Raw genomic sequence first — 19528 nt, forward strand, 5'->3', positions numbered from 1 at the left:
AGTAGAACATGCTTGCCGTTTCAGCTATGTGTGGTGATATGCTACAAAGTGATTCTGGGAGAATCAGACTATAGGATTGATGCATACTGGGAGTCACATGGGGACATATATTAAGCATTGTGAGACCATAGAAGTAACTGTGACCTTTCCTAGACAAATTGGTTTGACTTAGTGTTCATATACAGTTACTTAGGAATTATTTCTGAAAATAGTTCTTTTTGAATCACCGAGTATTACTTTGTAGTCATATCTTCATACCTCCTTAATTAGGACCATTTTCTTTTTTTTTTTTTTTTTTTTTTTTTTTAATTTTTATTTATTTATGATAGTCACAGAGAGAGAGAAAGAGAGGCAGAGACACAGGCGGAGGAAGAAGCAGGCTCCATGCACCGGGAGCCTGATGTGGGATTCGATCCGGGGTCTCCAGGATCGCGCCCTGGGCCAAAGGCAGGCGCCAAACCGCTGCGCCACCCAGGGATCCCAGGACCATTTTCATTATCAGCCGAAATAAGTGCATGAGATCAGTTATTTTTTAATGAAACATTAGGAGGGAGCCGTGCAGGATTTTATATGCTTTAATTTATGTGTATGTATATCCGGATGAATTAAATGTTTTCTCTTAGAGAATTTTGCTGTATTTTTAAAACTGTGTTTTTTTGAAATCTTTTGGAATGGGTGCATATTAGGTCTCACACTGAAAAGTAGAAACTATTGAAATCTTTTTAAAAAATCTTTTAACATTCTTTTCTCTTTAGCTGGGTTAATAAAAACTTTTATATTCATGAAATTTACCTAATTTATATGTACAATTCAGTGATTTTTTAACAAACTTACAGAATTGTACAACCATCAATACAGTGTGCTTTTAGGACATTTCCAACATCCGTGAGAAAGATGTCTCATTTCCATTTATAATCAGTCCCCCTTTGTGCGCCCAGCCAACCCCTAATCTACTTCCTGACTATAGATTTCCTTTTCATCTAAGTGGATTCATACAAGATGTCGTCTGGCTTTCTTTTTTCTTTTTTCTTTTTTTTCCCTTAGCATAATGTTTGTGAGGTCCATTCATGTTGTTGCATGTAAAAACTGTTTATTCCTTTTTATTGCTAATAATATTCTGTTGTGTGGATACACATTTTGTTTATCCATTCTCACCAGTTGATAAACATTTGGATTGTTTTGCTTTTTGATTATTACAAATAGTGTTACTGTGTTCACATTAAAGGGTTTGGGTGGGCGTATGTTTTTCTCTTGAGTAACTAGGAGGGAAGTGCTAGGTCATATGGTAACTTTATATTTAAATCTTAAGAAAGTACCAAAGTGTTTTCTGTAGTGGTTATAGTAGTTTACATTTTAACCAGCTGGTTAAAATGTCTCGGGTTGTAGTTTTTCCACATCCTCCCCAACAATTGTTATAATCTTTTATTATAGCCATTCTGGTGAGTGTAAAGTGGTATTTCACTGTCATTTTAATTTGCATTTTTTTATATTGAGCATCTTCGTGTGCCTATTAGCCATTTGTATTTCTTTGAAATGTCTGTTCAGAGTCTTTTGCTCATTTTTCAGTTGAGTTGTCTTCTTATTGGGTCATAAGTGTTCTTTATGTATTGTAGATACAAGTCCATTTCCCCCCCCCTGATTGAAACCTAGTAATACTTCTTCATATAATTCACTTGAATACAAAGTTTAGATTAAATAGGATAGATAGTGAAGATTTTTGCTATCCGAGCAGTCAAAAAAATCTTAGCTTTATGAGCTTTAAGTCTTGCCACCCGTCTTACAGTTTTAAAATTCTCCCTGTGAGATTCTGTTTGAGTGGACATAAAGTAGATTCAACCCAGCATTTGAAAGGTTTGATTTTTGTTTTGTTTTGTTTTTTTTAGCTTATATATTTTAGAGAGAGATCGCAAGCAGGGAGAGGGACAGAGGGAGAGCCTGACATGGTGTCTGGATCCCAGACTAGAGATCATGACCTGAGCCAAAATCAGGAGTCAGCCACTTAACCAACTGAGCTACCCAGGTGCCCCCTAAAGCGTTTTTTTCCTGACATGTAGTATTATAAACAAATTAATGTGTTGCCTATTTAATCTAAAAATTAGGGGATTCCTGGGTGGCTCAGTGGTTTGGTGCCTGCCTTCGGTCCAGATTGTGGTCCTGGGATCGAGTCCCATGTCGGGCTCCCTGCATGGAGCCTGCTTCTCCCTCTGCCAGTATCTCTGCCTCTCTCTCTGTCTCTGTGTCTCTCATGAACAAATAAATATTTTTTAAAAAATAAAAATTATCAATCTTTCAATTTCCAGTTAAATTTTTTATGAAATTGACCAAATTGTAGGAATACTGATCTGACAGTAGTTGCAAGGATGGATTAAAGTGAGAAGAACCTAGAGGTGGAAGCCAAATTAGGAAGTAGTAGTCTAGGTGTGAGATGATAAGAACCTAATAAAAACATTAGTAATAAAAGAGGACAGATTCCAGACATCATCCCTAAAGAAGAATTAGCTACACATTGAGACAGATTGGATAAAGAGTAGAGAGGAATGTAAAAACTGATTCATAGATTTGAGTCTGAATAACTAACTGTTCTATAAATAGGAAAGACAGATGAACTAGATGGTATAGGGGCAGTTGGGAAGTTTTGAGTTTGAAGGGGTCAGTGGTATATCAAGGGTGGAATATCCAGTAAGCATCTAGAAATGTAGATTGTGTATTTTGTTAAATGGAGGCCAGAAAGTCAGCTGTACAGCAGTATTAATTCAAGTCTCCGTAGTAGATGAGGTTTACTAAGGGATAAGGATGGATAAAAGAACTTTAGTGGACTCCACATTTAGAAAGAAAGAACTATAGTGTAATAAAAAAGAATGGATAGATTTGCTCCTCAGGCTCTTCCAAGATGAGGGGGAATGAGTTCAGAATTTTGAGGAAGAGGGAAAATGTTTGAAATAATCTTTGTAGCGAGTTTATTTTATTTTATTTATTTTTTTGCAGAGTTTAGAAATAATTGATACAAGGTGGGTAAATGGATTCTTGGGAAATGTCATCTGCTGTGTTGAAGTTGGATAACAGCTGGTGGGTGAGGTTAGCATGGCCCTGTCGTTTCCTTGTGAAGAGTGAGAGAAAGACAAGCCTAAGAGATGAAAGTATACGTTATTAGACAAAAGCTTTTTTTTTTTTTTTCAAGATTTTATTTATTCTTGAGAGAGTCAGAGACATAGGTGGAGGGAAAAACAGGCTCCTCGCAGGGAGTCCAATGCAGGACTCCATCCTGGACCCCGGGATCACACCCTGAGCCAAAGGCAGACACTCAACCGCTGAGCCACCCAGGCATTCCTAAAGATACTAGTTTTAAGTAATCTGTTCACCCAACATGGGGCTTGAATTTACAACCCTGAGATCAAGAGTCTCATGCTGTACTCTCTGAGCCATCCAGGCACCTAAGAGAAGCAGCTTTTACCACATTGGCCAAGGCAAAATGGGTTGAATAGAGAGACCACTAGTCTTCAATTAGCAATAATCGCACCTCAGATTAAACCTCATTAGCTACGATACTGCCACTACGCAAAGCTGAGAGGCTGCTAGTCTTAAACATGGTTAAATAAAATGATTGAGGGTACGGTAATGGATGATTGGCATGACTTTGTGAATGTACCTAATGCCACTGAACTGTATGTATACTTAAAATGATTAAAATGGTGAATTTTATGTTATGTATAGTTCACAATAAAAGAGATGGTAATTGAACACTTTAAAAAATATTCCTTTACTCTTCAGATATCATCATAAGACTACATGTGGAGATGTCAGAAACTTCATACTTGAAGTACCTGCCTCCTCTCTTTAGCCTTGTGGAAATAAGGGAGTAGAACATGCTTGCCGTTTCAGCTATGTGTGGTGATATGCTACAAAGTGATTCTGGGAGAATCAGACTATAGGATTGATGCATACTGGGAGTCACATGGGGACATATATTAAGCATTGTGAGACCATAGAAGTAACTGTGACCTTTCCTAGACAAATTGGTTTGACTTAGTGTTCATATACAGTTACTTAGGAATTATTTCTGAAAATAGTTCTTTTTGAATCACCGAGTATTACTTTGTAGTCATATCTTCATACCTCCTTAATTAGGACCATTTTCTTTTTTTTTTTTTTTTTTTTTTTTTTTTAATTTTTATTTATTTATGATAGTCACAGAGAGAGAGAAAGAGAGGCAGAGACACAGGCGGAGGAAGAAGCAGGCTCCATGCACCGGGAGCCTGATGTGGGATTCGATCCGGGGTCTCCAGGATCGCGCCCTGGGCCAAAGGCAGGCGCCAAACCGCTGCGCCACCCAGGGATCCCAGGACCATTTTCATTATCAGCCGAAATAAGTGCATGAGATCAGTTATTTTTTAATGAAACATTAGGAGGGAGCCGTGCAGGATTTTATATGCTTTAATTTATGTGTATGTATATCCGGATGAATTAAATGTTTTCTCTTAGAGAATTTTGCTGTATTTTTAAAACTGTGTTTTTTTGAAATCTTTTGGAATGGGTGCATATTAGGTCTCACACTGAAAAGTAGAAACTATTGAAATCTTTTTAAAAAATCTTTTAACATTCTTTTCTCTTTAGCTGGGTTAATAAAAACTTTTATATTCATGAAATTTACCTAATTTATATGTACAATTCAGTGATTTTTTAACAAACTTACAGAATTGTACAACCATCAATACAGTGTGCTTTTAGGACATTTCCAACATCCGTGAGAAAGATGTCTCATTTCCATTTATAATCAGTCCCCCTTTGTGCGCCCAGCCAACCCCTAATCTACTTCCTGACTATAGATTTCCTTTTCATCTAAGTGGATTCATACAAGATGTCGTCTGGCTTTCTTTTTTCTTTTTTCTTTTTTTTCCCTTAGCATAATGTTTGTGAGGTCCATTCATGTTGTTGCATGTAAAAACTGTTTATTCCTTTTTATTGCTAATAATATTCTGTTGTGTGGATACACATTTTGTTTATCCATTCTCACCAGTTGATAAACATTTGGATTGTTTTGCTTTTTGATTATTACAAATAGTGTTACTGTGTTCACATTAAAGGGTTTGGGTGGGCGTATGTTTTTCTCTTGAGTAACTAGGAGGGAAGTGCTAGGTCATATGGTAACTTTATATTTAAATCTTAAGAAAGTACCAAAGTGTTTTCTGTAGTGGTTATAGTAGTTTACATTTTAACCAGCTGGTTAAAATGTCTCGGGTTGTAGTTTTTCCACATCCTCCCCAACAATTGTTATAATCTTTTATTATAGCCATTCTGGTGAGTGTAAAGTGGTATTTCACTGTCATTTTAATTTGCATTTTTTTATATTGAGCATCTTCGTGTGCCTATTAGCCATTTGTATTTCTTTGAAATGTCTGTTCAGAGTCTTTTGCTCATTTTTCAGTTGAGTTGTCTTCTTATTGGGTCATAAGTGTTCTTTATGTATTGTAGATACAAGTCCATTTCCCCCCCCCTGATTGAAACCTAGTAATACTTCTTCATATAATTCACTTGAATACAAAGTTTAGATTAAATAGGATAGATAGTGAAGATTTTTGCTATCCGAGCAGTCAAAAAAATCTTAGCTTTATGAGCTTTAAGTCTTGCCACCCGTCTTACAGTTTTAAAATTCTCCCTGTGAGATTCTGTTTGAGTGGACATAAAGTAGATTCAACCCAGCATTTGAAAGGTTTGATTTTTGTTTTGTTTTGTTTTTTTTAGCTTATATATTTTAGAGAGAGATCGCAAGCAGGGAGAGGGACAGAGGGAGAGCCTGACATGGTGTCTGGATCCCAGACTAGAGATCATGACCTGAGCCAAAATCAGGAGTCAGCCACTTAACCAACTGAGCTACCCAGGTGCCCCCTAAAGCGTTTTTTTCCTGACATGTAGTATTATAAACAAATTAATGTGTTGCCTATTTAATCTAAAAATTAGGGGATTCCTGGGTGGCTCAGTGGTTTGGTGCCTGCCTTCGGTCCAGATTGTGGTCCTGGGATCGAGTCCCATGTCGGGCTCCCTGCATGGAGCCTGCTTCTCCCTCTGCCAGTATCTCTGCCTCTCTCTCTGTCTCTGTGTCTCTCATGAACAAATAAATATTTTTTAAAAAATCTAAAAATTATCCCAGTATCCTCTTCAATAATTCCAGTCTAAATTTTTACATTGAAAATTGACCCTTAAGTGTAAGAGTTTTTTGTTTGTTTTTAAAGATTTATTTATTTCAAAGAGAGTAAGAGCATGCAAGTGGGGGAGGGAAGTTTGTGAAGGGAAGGGGGAAAGAACCTCAAGCAGACTCTGAGTACTGAACACAGAATCTCACGTGGGGCTTGATCTGATAACTTGAGATCATGACCTGAGCTGAAATCAAGAGTCAGATGCTTAACCAACTGAGCCATCCAGGCATCCCAGTTTTTTTGTTTTTTGTTTATTGTTTTAAACCCAACTATTCTTGTTTCCTCTTGTTTTCAAGTAAGCTCTGTGCCCATTGTGGGACTTGAATTCAAGACCCTGAGATCAAGAGTTGCATACTCTACCATCTCAGCCAGCTAGGTGCCCCCGTAAGGGTGTATTTCTGGAGTCTCCCGTCTGTTTTTTGGTCTGTGTGGTTATCCTTATGCCACTATCACACTGATCTTATTACTGTGGCTTTATAAAATAATATAAAATCAGGACGTGTAAGTTATTCAACTTTTTTTTTTTTTTAAGGTTTTATTTATTTGAGAGAGAGCACACATGAGTAGGGGGCAGAGGAGAGAGGAGGGAGAAGCAGGCTTCCCACTGAGCAGGGAGCCCATTGCAGGGCTCAATCCCAGGACCCAAGGATTATGACCTGAGCCACCCAGGTGCCCCAAACCCCCTTGTTTTTCAAAATTATTTGGTTATTTTGGTTTCTTTACATTTCCGTATAAATTTAATAATTAGCTTGTTAGTTTCTGAAAAAGAAGAGGAAGCCTGCTGGGGCTTTTTTGGAGATTATGTTTGATCTGTAGTTAGATGAGGAGAATTTTTAACATGTCCTTTAAGAAGAAAGATTATATTATATAGAAAACTTTTAAAAACTATAATAAAAAGAGAGGATAACTCAAAAGTGTTATGGTTTCCTTTAATACCGTAAAGTAGCAAAGAAAATGCTCAAGCTCTACACCTTTGTTTCTCACTCTTTCTTCTACTCTCTTTGCTCCATTTTTTTTTTTTTTTTTGAGATTTTATTTATGTATTTGAGAGAGCAAGCCAAAAGCAGGTTGCAGGACAGAGGCAGAGGGAAAAACGGACCCTTCACTGAGCAGGGAGCTCAGTCCCATTATCCTGAGATCATGACCTGAGCCGAAGGCAGACTTTTTTTTCTTTTAAAGATTTTTATTTATTTATTCATGGAAGACAGAGAGAGAGAGAGAGAGAGAGAGAGAGAGAGAGAGAGGCAGAGACACAGGCAGAGGGAGAAGCAGGCTCCATGCAGGGAGCCCGGTGTGGGACTCAATCCTGGGATTGTGGGATCACACCCTGAGCCGATGGCAGATGCACTTAACAGCTGAGCCACCCAGGAGTCCCTCTATATTTCATATTTTAAAGAATGTTGACGAGTGTGTAAAATACTCTGACAATATCTCTCTTCCATTGTAAATGAAATACTTCACACATACATATAAATGTAAATACAAAATGAAAAAGGAAGCAGCTGTTTTGAAGGTGATACTGAGAACAAGTGTTCCTCTATGAAGTATACAAGAGAGTTTGTGGTGTAGATTTAGATAATTGTGGGTAATTGTTAATGGTAGGACAAAAGGTAAGTGGCTCTAAATTTTAAGGTTCTATTTCAAAAAAGTAGAATATAAATTTTTGTTGTGACATAAATAAGACAATATTTCTATATTTTGATATTCTCATTCTTTTAACTTCTGCTTTTGCATTAGGAAACAGTGCCTAATGAGAACTTTATTAAGATCTTTCTACAGACTGCTCTTTTAATCATGTGTTCTAGAAGGTCTGATTTCTCTTCACATTGATAGCAGGCAGGTAAAATAAAGGGAGAATAAATAATAATTTGTTCTTTCATTGTTTAATCTCCATTCTGCAGCCGAGAAGTCGGAGACCCTTGTGCATGAAGACAGATTTGTTCTATGGCCTCGGAGTTGGGTGCCGGGGACGATGGCGGCTGCACTGAGCTGGCAAAGCCCCTCTATCTTCAGTACTTGGAGAGGGCCCTCCGGTTGGACCATTTTTTGCGACAGACATCAGCCATCTTCAATAGGAATATTTCTAGGTATGCGATTATGTATTTCTAATATAACGTTTGACCACTTTCTGATTCCAATTATCTCTGGTTTTAGGGTTAAAGTATTTTATGATTTTTTGGTATGTTTGATATTTCTTCCTTCTTTCAAATAGAACACAACTTATTTAAAGGATTAGTTTCTTCTGTCTGCTGACCATAAATTATAGTGTTTTACTGGGTCAGTTGTGACTATAGATTTATCATTCTTCAATTTATAGTGATGAGAGTGAAGATGGGCTGGATGACAGTAATCCTTTATTGCCCCAGTCTGGGGATCCCTTAATACAAGTTAAGGAAGAACCTCCAAATTCATTGCTTGGTGAAACTTCTGGAGCAGGCAATTCTGGAATGTTAAACACATACTCGCTGAATGGAGTTCTACAGTCAGGTCAGTGTGGTGTGAGATCCCTCTTTGGACCATCAGTTCTCTTGGGGCAGTCGTCCTTTCATTTTTGTTGTTCTTTATGTTTCTTTACACAGAATCAAAATCTGACAAAGGGAATTTATATAACTTCTCTAAGTTGAAGAAAAGCAGAAAGTGGCTAAAGGTAAGAGTTAAGGCAAATGTTTATAATTCATATAACCCATTAAAGTTACAAATAGGAGAGGAAGTTATTGATGCATCCTGACACATTAGCAGAGATTTTTCTAGACATGAATCTTCTATTGTGGGTATGAGTTTTTGAAGTGATTATAGAGAAAAATTTAGAGGCCTCAATGGAGTTCATTTTAGCAAACATTTTTGAGTATAAAGCACTGTGTAAAGGAGTAAAAAAATAGGTAAGATCCTTGTCCTCACTGGCTTACATTGTAATCAGGATTATTAGTGTTCTTTTCATTAGTTCCTGAGTAGTTCATTCATTCAGTGAATGTTGATTGAGTATATTCTACCTGCCAGATACTGTTGTAGACAGACAGGGTTCCTGCTCTGTAGAGCTCACATTCAAATGGGAGGAGGCAATGAGTAGGTCTGTAAACAAAGAAAGAAATAAAAATGACTTCATTAAAGAGGTGACATTTCAGCTGATTTCTGAATGATTAGAACCATGTAAATGTTTAAGTAGGACCATTTCAATCAGAAGGAACATAACTCAGAATGTTTGGAGAAGACTAGTGTAGCTGGAGCACAATGAAAGAGGGGATGATAGAAGATGAGGTTAGAGAGCCTGATTGTGTAGGGCCTTGTACACCATGTTAAAGAATTTGTATTTTACTCTGGTAAGTTTCTGTGAGTGTTTATAGGGAGGAACAGAGTGTTTCTATATTTTCTGTGAGTGTTTGTCAGCAAGGAAATGGAAGTCTCTTATTTACACTCTTAAAAGATTACTGTCATTGGTCCAGCTGAGTTAAGGGTAGCATTTCTTCTGTTGAAACTAATTATTTCTCTATTGCCTTCTTTTATTGTGAAGAGCTCAAAGTAATTTAAAAGTATTCTTTCATTATAATTGTGAGGTCCTTTTAAAAGCTCATGTGTAGAAGGCCTGTTTGCTTCTTATCACTGAGGGTTTAAGCTATTGGTAATGCAGAAATCTTTGTTTAGCCATCACATTCTTAAAAATGGAGATAAAATTCACATGCCACAAAATCTACCCTTTTAAAGTGCATGTTGTAGTAAAGTTTTATGCAGCCATCACCACTAATTCCAGAACATTTTCATCACTCCAAAAAAGAATTTCTATGATTATTAGCAGTCATTTCCCATAGCCCCTGGCAGCCACTGACTGTTTTCTTTCCCTATGGATTTGCTTATTCTGGACATTTCATTTAAATAGAATCATATAATATCTGGTATTTTGTGCCTGGCTTCTTCCATTTACCAAATTTTCAAAGTTCATTCATGTTGTGGCGCATAGCTGTACTCCAGTCCTTTTTTATGGCTAAATAATATTTCATTATCCGGATGATAACAAAATCAATAATTTTTTGGGTTATTTCTCCTTTATTAGTCATCACAGCTTGCTTTCTATATTCCTTTATACCCTAAAGGGTTTTTTTTTTTTTTTTTTATTGTTTAGTTTTTTTGCCTTGGTATTTGACAGTTAATATATCCTATGTGTAGTTGAAAGTACTTGGTGAAATCTAGCTTTGTTGCTCTTTATATAGCATTTCCATTATGTTAATCCTCTTAAGTTCATGCCCACTAAGGTCAGTTGGTGTCCTTTTCTTTTCTTGAATTGGGAGACTGGAGTGACTGTGTTCTGTCTTCCAGCTGTTTTTTTCCTTGTTCTGGGAAAGATGCTTAGGTTACAGAAAGAATTGGCTCCACAGCAACAGGTTCCATTCCCATTTCCTTCGGTTTGCAGAGCATTCTGCTAAGTGATGAGTCCAGTGAGGCAGATTCTCAGAGTGAGGACAATGAAGAAGAAGAGGAGGAAGAACTCCACCTCAGCAGAGAAGAACTTCATAACATGTTGCGGCTGCACAAATACAAGAAACTTCACCAGAACAAGTATAGTAAAGACAAGGAGGTAAGAGAATGTTTCAGGGGAAATCTCAGGCTTTCATGCTGGGTATTTAGCCTATTATTAACATATTCATTGAAGACTTGTCATTTTACCTTTATATTATGTGATGGTGGTAGTGGTTCTAATACAAGCTTTATTGAAATATATTTCACATATCAAAAATATTTAGCTTTTTTTTTAATTTAGCATTTTAAAGTGTATAATTTAGTGGTTTTTAGTATATCATAGAGATGGGTAACTATCATCACTATATAATTCCAGAATGATTTCTCCAAAAAGAAACACCACTCTCCTTAGCTTTTGTCTTTCATTTTCTCCATTTCCCTCAACCCCTGGAAACCACTTAGCACTAAAAGTATGCCTGTTCTAGACATTTCATGCAAATGGAACAACATGTAGTCCTTAGTGTACATCTTCTCACTTAGCATGTTTTCACGATTCATTCATATTGTAGCATGTATCTGTACTTTATTCATTTTTATTGCCATATAATATGCCATTGTGTGGACATACTGCATTTTATTTATCTGTGTATCACTTAATGAATTAATTGGATTGTTTCCACTTTTGGCTATTATGACTAATGCTGCCATGAAGATTGTGTACAGGTTTTCAGTATGGACATTTGTTTTTATTTCTCTTGTGTTTTGCCTAGAAGAGGAATCACTGGGTCATATGATAGCTGTGTACTGACCTTTTTGAGGAACTGCCAGACTGTTTTCCAAAGTAGCTGCACCATTTTAAATTCTAGGGGTTCGTTTTTTTTTTTTTTTTTTATAAGATTTTATTTGTTGGGATCCCTGGGTGGCGCAGCGGTTTGGTGCCTGCCTTTGGCCCCGGGGCGCGATCCTGGAGACCCGGGATCGAATCCCACGTCGGGCTCCCAGTGTGTGGAACCTGCTTCTCCCTCTGCCTGTGTCTCTGCCTCTCTCTCTTTCTCTCTGTGTGACTATCATAAATAAATAAAAATTAAAAAAAAATAAAAAAAGATTTTATTTGTTGGGGCACCTGGGTGGCTCAGTGGTTGAAAGTCTGCCTTTGGCTCAGGTCGTGATCTTGGGGTCCTGGGATCAAGTCCTGCATCAGGCTCCCTCCAGGGAGCCTGCGTCTCCCTCTGCCTATGTCTCTGTCTTTTTCTGTCTCTCATGAGAGAAAGAGCATGCGCACAGGAGCAGAAGGGGGATGGGAGAGGCAGAAGGAGAGGCAGACTCCCTGCTGAGTGGGAAGCCCCATGTGGGACTCCATCCCAGGATCCTGGAAACACGACCTGAGTTGAAGGCAGATGCTTAACTGACTGAGCAACCCAGCACCCTAGGAGTTCCTTTTGAATGCATTTGCTCTTTGGAAGTGTCCCTATCTTGAAAAAATTCCGTTTTTTTTACATACTAACATTAGATTGATGATAGTTTTTTTTTTTTAATTTTTTTTTAAATTTTTTTATTTATTTATGATAGTCACAGAGAGATAGAGAGAGAGGCAGAGACACAGGCAGAGGGAGAAGCAGGCTCCATGCACCGGGAGCCCAACGTGGGATTCGATCCCGGGTCTCCAGGATCGCGCCCTGGGCCAAAGGCAGGAGCCAAACCGCTGCGCCACCCAGGGATCCCAGATTGATGATAGTTTTAAGTGACAACTATTTGAATACTGTTAACAGAACTTTCTGAGTTTTGTCGGAAGTGTGGTGCTTTGTACATAATGAACAACAGCATATTTGAAGACCTAAAAACTTTTTAGCAATTGGTTAACATCCACAATTAATTCAGGAAGCTTTGAATAACATGCTGAAAGTTGGGGCGCCTGGCTGGCTTAGTCCATTAAGCATCCAACTTGTGACTTCAGCTCAGGTCTTGATCTTAGGGTTGTGAGATTTATCCCTGGGTCAGGCTCTGTACTGGACATGGAGCCTGCTTAAGATTCTGTACCTCTCTTTCCTTCTACCCTGGCCCATGCTCACTCACTCACTTGGGCGGGGGGAGATATATGAAGGTTATAAAACCACAGAAGTAATAAATAGTTAACTGACTGTTTTGACTCAGTTACTTCTTAAAGTACAGTGCTAGACATTTGGTGCTTTAAATATTTGGGTTTGGTTTTTTTGTTTTGTTTTGTTTTGTTTTTTTAGTATAGTTGACATAAAGTATTAGTTTCATTTGTATAACATAAGTGATTTAACATCTCTACATTATGTTATGCTCACAGGTACAGCTACCATCTGTCACCATACAACACTATTATAATATCACTGACTGTATTCCCGTTGCTGGTCCTTTTATTCCCATGATTTACTCATTCTATAACTGGAAGCCTATGTTTTCCACTCCCTTTCCTATTTTACCCAATCCCCATCACCCTCCCCTCTGACAACCATCAGTTTGTTCTCTCTTTAGATCTGATGCTGCTTTTTGTTTTATTTTTTAGATTCCATATATGAGTAAAATCATGTGGTATTTGTCTTTTTCAGTCTGACTTCACTGAGCATCCATGTTGTCACAAATGGCAGAACTCATATATATGCATACGTGTGTGTGTGTGTGTGTGTGTGTGTGTGTGTGTGTGTGTATACCACATTTTTATCCATTCACCAGTCTTTGGACACTTATGTTGCTTCTCTATCTTGACTATTGTAAATGATGCTGCAGTAAACATAAGAGTGTACATTTCTCTTTGAATTAGCGTTTTTATTTTCTTTGGGTAAATACCCAGTAGTGGAACTGTTGGATCATAAATATTTCCACTTTTAATTTTTTGAGGAATCTCCATATTGTTTTCCAGAGTGGCTGCACCAGTTTGCATTCCCACCAACTGTGCATGAGGATTTTTCTCCACATCCTCACCAACACCTGTTATTTCTTGTGATTTTTATACTAGCCATTCTTACAGGTGTGAGGTGATAACCTCATTGTAGTTGATTCGCATTTTCTGATGGTTAGTGATACACACCTACTTGGACCCCAAAAGATACTCAGTATCTTTCCATGTCTGTTGGCCACCTGTATGTCTTTTTTGGGAAAATGTGTATTCAGGTCGTCCGCTAATTTTTTTTTTTTAAGATTTTATTCATTTATTCATGAGAGACACAGAGAGAGACAGAGGCAGAGACACAGGCAGAGGGAGATGCAGGCTCCATGCAGGGAGCCCAACGTGGGACTCGACCCTGGGTCTTCAGGATCATGCCCTGGGCTGAAGGCGGCGCTAAACCGCTGAGCCACCGGGACTGCCCTAATCACGCTTTAAGTCACATTGTTTTTTTGGTGTTGAATTGTACAAGTTTTTTGCATATTTTGGATGTTAACCCCTTATTGGATATATAGTTTGCAAATATCTTCTCCCATTCAGTAGGTTGCCTTTTTGTTTTGTTGATGCTTTTCCTTCACTGTGCAAAAGTTTTTTATTTTGAAATAGTCCAGTAGTTTATTTTTGCTTTAATGTTGCTATGACTGACATCAGGGAAATTACTCTCTGTTCTCTACTAAGATTTTTATGGTTTTAGGTCTCAAATTTAAGTTTTTTAACTCATTTTGAGTTTTTTTTTGTTTGTTTGTTTGTGGTGATAGAATGGTCCAGTTTCATTCTTGTTCATGTGGCTGTCCAGTTTTGCCAGCACCATTTATTGAAGAGACTATCTTTTCCCGATTGTATATTCTTGCCTCCTTTGACATAGATTAATTGGCTGTATAAGCATGGGTTTATTTCTGAGTTCTCTATTCTGTATTGTTGAAAAAAACTTTTTTAAGTAAGCTTCATCCCCAACAGGGGCTTGAACTCATGACACTGAAATGAAGAGTCACATGTTCTACCAACTGAGCCAGCCAGGTGCCTCTCATTTCTGGTTTCTCTGTTCTGTTCCATTGATCATTGTTTCTGTTTCTCTGTTGGTACTATTCTGTTTTGACACTGCATCTTTGTAGTATATCTTGAAATCTGAAATTGTGATACTTCCAGCTTTGTGTTGTTTCTTCTAGTTCTGTGAAAAATGCTGTTGATATTTTGGTAGAGATTGCAATACTTGGTCTTTTTAAAATTGAAATAAAACATATGTATAGGAAAGTTCATAGATTTTAACTGTATAGCTCAATGAATACTCATTTAATTTGACCATTGACAGGGGATCTTGTGATAGTTCTCTGTGTCATTCTTCTGTCCTAGTTTCAGTTTTTGGACTATCTACAATCTAGGAAAGAGATTCAACAGTGGACTGTTTAATTTTATATTCATATTTTTCCATTAAAAATAAGTGAGACAGAATTAATGTGAGTTTTGGGGGTCAATTTAAATGCAGTGTTTGAAAGGATCTCTCAGAAAAAAATAATAAGTTGTTTGTATGTTAGAATTCTGGCAGTGTAGGCATTATCCTTAATATTGTCATCATCTTTTCAAGTGAAAAGACTTGAAAGGGGAATTGGGATGACTAGTGACTCTCTGAATCAGATAGAAGACCAAAAGCCAGAATAACAGGTATCAAAACATTAGTAAATCTGAGGACCTATTCATAATAGAAATATGGTTTATTTCTTGTTGATGAGTTCCATGCAAAGCCCTTTCTGCAGTTAGTTGTATCTGTCAAATATGTGTCAGGATCAAGCAAGTATTCTGGTGGGAATTGAAGCGTTTTCCTTTCTTAAGTTATTTTCAGCAACTTGCCATGTACATAGCTGATGAACCCATTTTGTTTTGAAGTAAGGAAATAATTCACTTTCAGGTACTAAATCTTTATTGGTCTTTTTGTGGGATGAATACCATATTTAGGAACTATGGTTTTTCTCTGGCTTAACTTTTTGTAATAAAGATGATTTGAAAGGCCATCTTAGAACACAGATCAGCCCTTCTAAGCCTCCCTATCTTTGCCTGCTTCAGTTGCAGCAGTACCAATATTACAGTGCAGGCCTGCTCTCCACATACGACCCTTTCTATGAGCAACAGCGACACCTACTTGGACCCAAAAAAAAGAAATTCAAGGAGGAAAAGAAACTTAAAGGTGAGCATATTGACCTGCCTTCCATATTTACTCCTTCTTAGTTTCAATGTTGTATGTAGCCTATTGTTACATTTGGACATTTGAATCCATGAAGGAGAAACTCACTTTATCTGAAAAACCCTGGTCTCCTCTAAGTAGTAGTATTAACCTTATTTCATATTTGGTTTACGATCTTTTCTAAAATTATAAAGACATAAGGACTATGGATTCTTAGCCAAAGGTTTAAGCCAGTTTATTCGTTTTTTTCTACACACTCTTCCAAATGTTGAAAATGTTCTAAGAGAGGAAGAAGTTGGTATTATGCACAGAAAAGTATGAAGAGCAACCTGAAGTGTTGGGAATAAGTTATAATTGTTGCCATACGTGGAAGTTTAAAATAGATCACTTCTTGATAATCTTGTATAGCATTTGTTTGCATGTTTGCCAGGAAGTATGTTTTCCTCCCTTACTAAGCTCTAAGCAGCTGGAAATCAGGAAGGAAATAGGAAGGGAAAGTTTTGAACTATCTGTACAAGGCGGATTTTATTCCCCTGAAGGTATGAACTCTATCAGAAATTCTTTTCAGCCTTCTTCCCTTTCTCCCACATCTTCTAGTCTATCTCTATTTTCTCATCCTCTACGTTTTCCCCCTACAAATTAGTTTTTTGTTCTGTGTGTAATTTTTCTCTTCACAGGTTGGAATGTCCTATTAGAGTGCTTTTTTCTTTCTTTGTTCTTTCTCTTTAATTACCTTACATTGCCGCCAAGTAGAAATGTTTCCTTCCTCTTGGCCATGACTTGAGTTCGTGGTACTTTGTAAGTCTCCCTTCCTGTTGTTGGGTTCAACAGAAATTCAGTTTTTAGGTTTTATTCTGTGTTTCTCTTTCATGTAAACATAGGGAGTATCCAGTATTCTTTTCCAAGGTAGTGAGATCTTCCTCTTGGAATATATTTTTTTTTAATTTTTATTTATTTATGATAGTCACACACAGAGAGAGAGACAGAGACACAGGCAGAAGGAGAAGCAGGCTCCATGCACCGGGAGCCCGACGTGGGATTCGATCCCGGGTCTCCAGGATCGCGCCCTGGGCCAAAGGCAAGCGCCAAACCGCTGTGCCACCCAGGGATCCCTTCCTCTTGGAATATTAATAGGCCTAAATAGATAAAGAGATAAACCTTGCTAGTCTCAGGTGGAATGAGGAAAACACTTTGAACTGTCTTAAAGTGATGAGATTGTTTGTGATGTCTTCTGAGGAAGGGCAGAAATGCATGGTTTTCAGGGTCCATTTTCCTTTGCAGCCAAGTTGAAAAAAGTGAAGAAAAAAAGGCGAAGGGATGAAGAACTCTCCTCTGAAGAATCTCCTCGTTGCCATCACCACCAGACCAAAGTCTTTGCCAAGTTCTCTCATGATGCACCTCCTCCTGGCACCAAGAAGAAGCACTTATCCATCGAGCAGCTTAATGCTCGTCGCAGGAAAGTATGGCTCAGCATTGTGAAAAAGGAACTACCAAAGGTACGTGAGTGCCTCCAGCATAGGAGATGGCAAGAATATTTTGTCTCCCACCCCTCTAAAGAGTAGGTGTGAGAGCTAGATATCTTCACAGTGTTCAGAAAGGAAACTGATTTCTTGGAATGAAGATTATGTTGAAGAATACTCTCGTCAGTCAACTCTTTTTCTAGATTTTGATCAGAATTCACAAGACAGTTGTATGATGTTCCTTGTCCAAAAAATGGAGGGAGACCTCTTTAAGAAAGGAAAGCAGTTTTCTTATTAATAGCAGTAGAGATGTGATAGCAAATTGATAGGTGGTAATAGAGGAAATCAAAATGGTGAAGTTGAGTTTCTTGGAGAATTTATAAATACTTTGATGTTGGTGAATAATCACAGACATTAGGAAAAAATGTGAATGATGCAAGAGAAAGATCTATAAGCATTCTTTTTGCTCTTCTAATTTGTTTGGTTTTGACATTTTATTTTGATATAATTTCAAACTCAAAAGTTCCAGGAATTGTACGAGGAATGTCCATATACTCTTTACTCAGATTCACCGGTTATTTGCATTTTACTTTGTTAATTGCCTTATAAATTATGTGCAATCCTAATAGAAACATGAACAGGATATTTTATGAATTTAGAAAAATTGATACTAAACTCCAGGATAAGGTCAGTGTATAAGAATTGCTGGAGAAACACTGAAAAAGCCTCATCAAACATTAAAATATACTATAAATCTCTATTATTAAAACAGTGTAGTGCTGCCACATGAATAGGTAAATAGACCAGTTGAGTAGACTAATGAACTTTTTAATAAATTGTGCTGGAACAACTAGGTAGCCATTTGGGAAAAGATAAAATTAGATGTTTCTCACACATACACTCCTAATGTATTATGGTTCTCAATGTAAAAAATGAAACCATATAAAGACTAGAATAAAACTATTACCTTTCTATTTAACCTTGGTATGGGAAAAGTTTCTTTTCTTTTTTTTTTTTTAAGATTTTATTTATTCAGAGAGAGAGAGAGAGAGACAGGCAGAGTCACAGGCAGAGGGAGAAGCAGGCTCCATGCAGGGAGCCCGATGCGGGACTCGATCCCTGGTCTCCAGGATCACACCCTGGGCTGCAGGCAGCGCCAAACCGCTGCGCCACGGGGGCTGCCCCACTGCATTATTTTTAATTGCAAAGTAAAGTAAACAACTTCAGTGCCTATATGTGGGGCTTGAATTGAACTATGATAGATCTGCACAGTGGATTATTATGCTGTAGTTAAATAATGTTGAGGACCTTTCTGAGATGATACAGAGTAATTTTTTAGGTTGCACTGTTAAGTGAGAAAAGCAAAACAAGAAGGACAAACATATGGTTTCATTCATACGGGAATATAAGAAATAGTGAAAGGGATTAAAGGCGAAAGGAGAGAAAATGAGTGGGAAATATCAGAGAGGGTGACAGAACATGAGAGACTCCTAACTCTGGGAAACGAACAAGGGTAGTGGAAGGGGAGATGGGCAAGGGATTGGGGTGACTGGGTGACGGGCACTGAGGGGGGCACTTGATGGGATGAGCATTGGGTGTTATACTATATATTGGAAAATCCAACTCCAATTAAAAAATATACAGAAAAAAAAGCAAAACAAAAATAGGTATCTATGGTATATATGGTATATAAATATCTTTGATACAAGCAAAACAGGAATACAAGAAAACACACAAATAAATCGTCATTCATGCAAAAAGAGATTCAAGAAGGATAAACTAGAAATCAGAGTTTTTTTTTTATAGGGTACAGGTGGGGAAAGTACAGAAAGAAGGGAGGGAATGGAATCAGGTTAGTAGCAACGTTGGGGGCAGTCTTCAGGTACATCTTTTTTTTTTTTTTTCAGGTACATCTTTTTGTATGTAGGGCTGACTTTCAGAATCTTAGTAATATTTCATATACTTCTCACATACCCCAATAATAAAACAATGAAAACCAATCAGGATGTGTGTGAAGAAGGAGGCTGAGGGGCCATGTGGGCAAAGTGGAATGAAGACAGGAACAAATGTTAACTGTGTTGTTAGAAATGAATAATCAAGTTTCAGGGAGTGGGGAAAGAAAAGAACTCACTGAAGTAACTGAGGACTGGATATGTAAGGCTGAAGACCAAAAGAATGGTACATAAATGCTATGATTGACATAGTAAGTGTTTCTTATAAAGGAGTGGGTTAGTAATTTTGGAACTACTTTATATGTATACTGAAATTGAACAAATAATATGTTGTAGATAACAGCCAGTTTCTCACTGTTGGGAGCACTAAAGTGAAGCATTTGAAATTT

The 19528-nt window shown here is 37.5% G+C and overlaps 1 protein-coding gene and 1 pseudogene across 2 annotated transcripts in view; one reads left to right on the top strand and one right to left on the bottom strand.

The window, feature by feature from the left end:
- Positions 1-19528, top strand: part of INO80 (INO80 complex ATPase subunit) — a 136496-nt gene that overhangs the window by 25179 nt on the left and 91789 nt on the right. For both annotated transcript variants that reach the window (XM_041743315.1, XM_041743314.1), the window contains exons 2-7: positions 8093-8278; positions 8509-8678; positions 8771-8838; positions 10594-10758; positions 15610-15730; positions 17009-17223. In XM_041743315.1, the coding sequence (XP_041599249.1) occupies positions 8136-8278; positions 8509-8678; positions 8771-8838; positions 10594-10758; positions 15610-15730; positions 17009-17223 (882 nt within the window). In that variant the 5' untranslated portion in view covers positions 8093-8135. The remainder of the gene's footprint in view (positions 1-8092; positions 8279-8508; positions 8679-8770; positions 8839-10593; positions 10759-15609; positions 15731-17008; positions 17224-19528) is intronic.
- On the bottom strand, positions 3412-3563 carry LOC121486047 (annotated as a pseudogene).

The sequence above is a fragment of the Vulpes lagopus genome, chromosome 2 (genome assembly GCF_018345385.1).
Source record: "Vulpes lagopus strain Blue_001 chromosome 2, ASM1834538v1, whole genome shotgun sequence".
NCBI lineage: Eukaryota > Metazoa > Chordata > Mammalia > Carnivora > Canidae > Vulpes > Vulpes lagopus.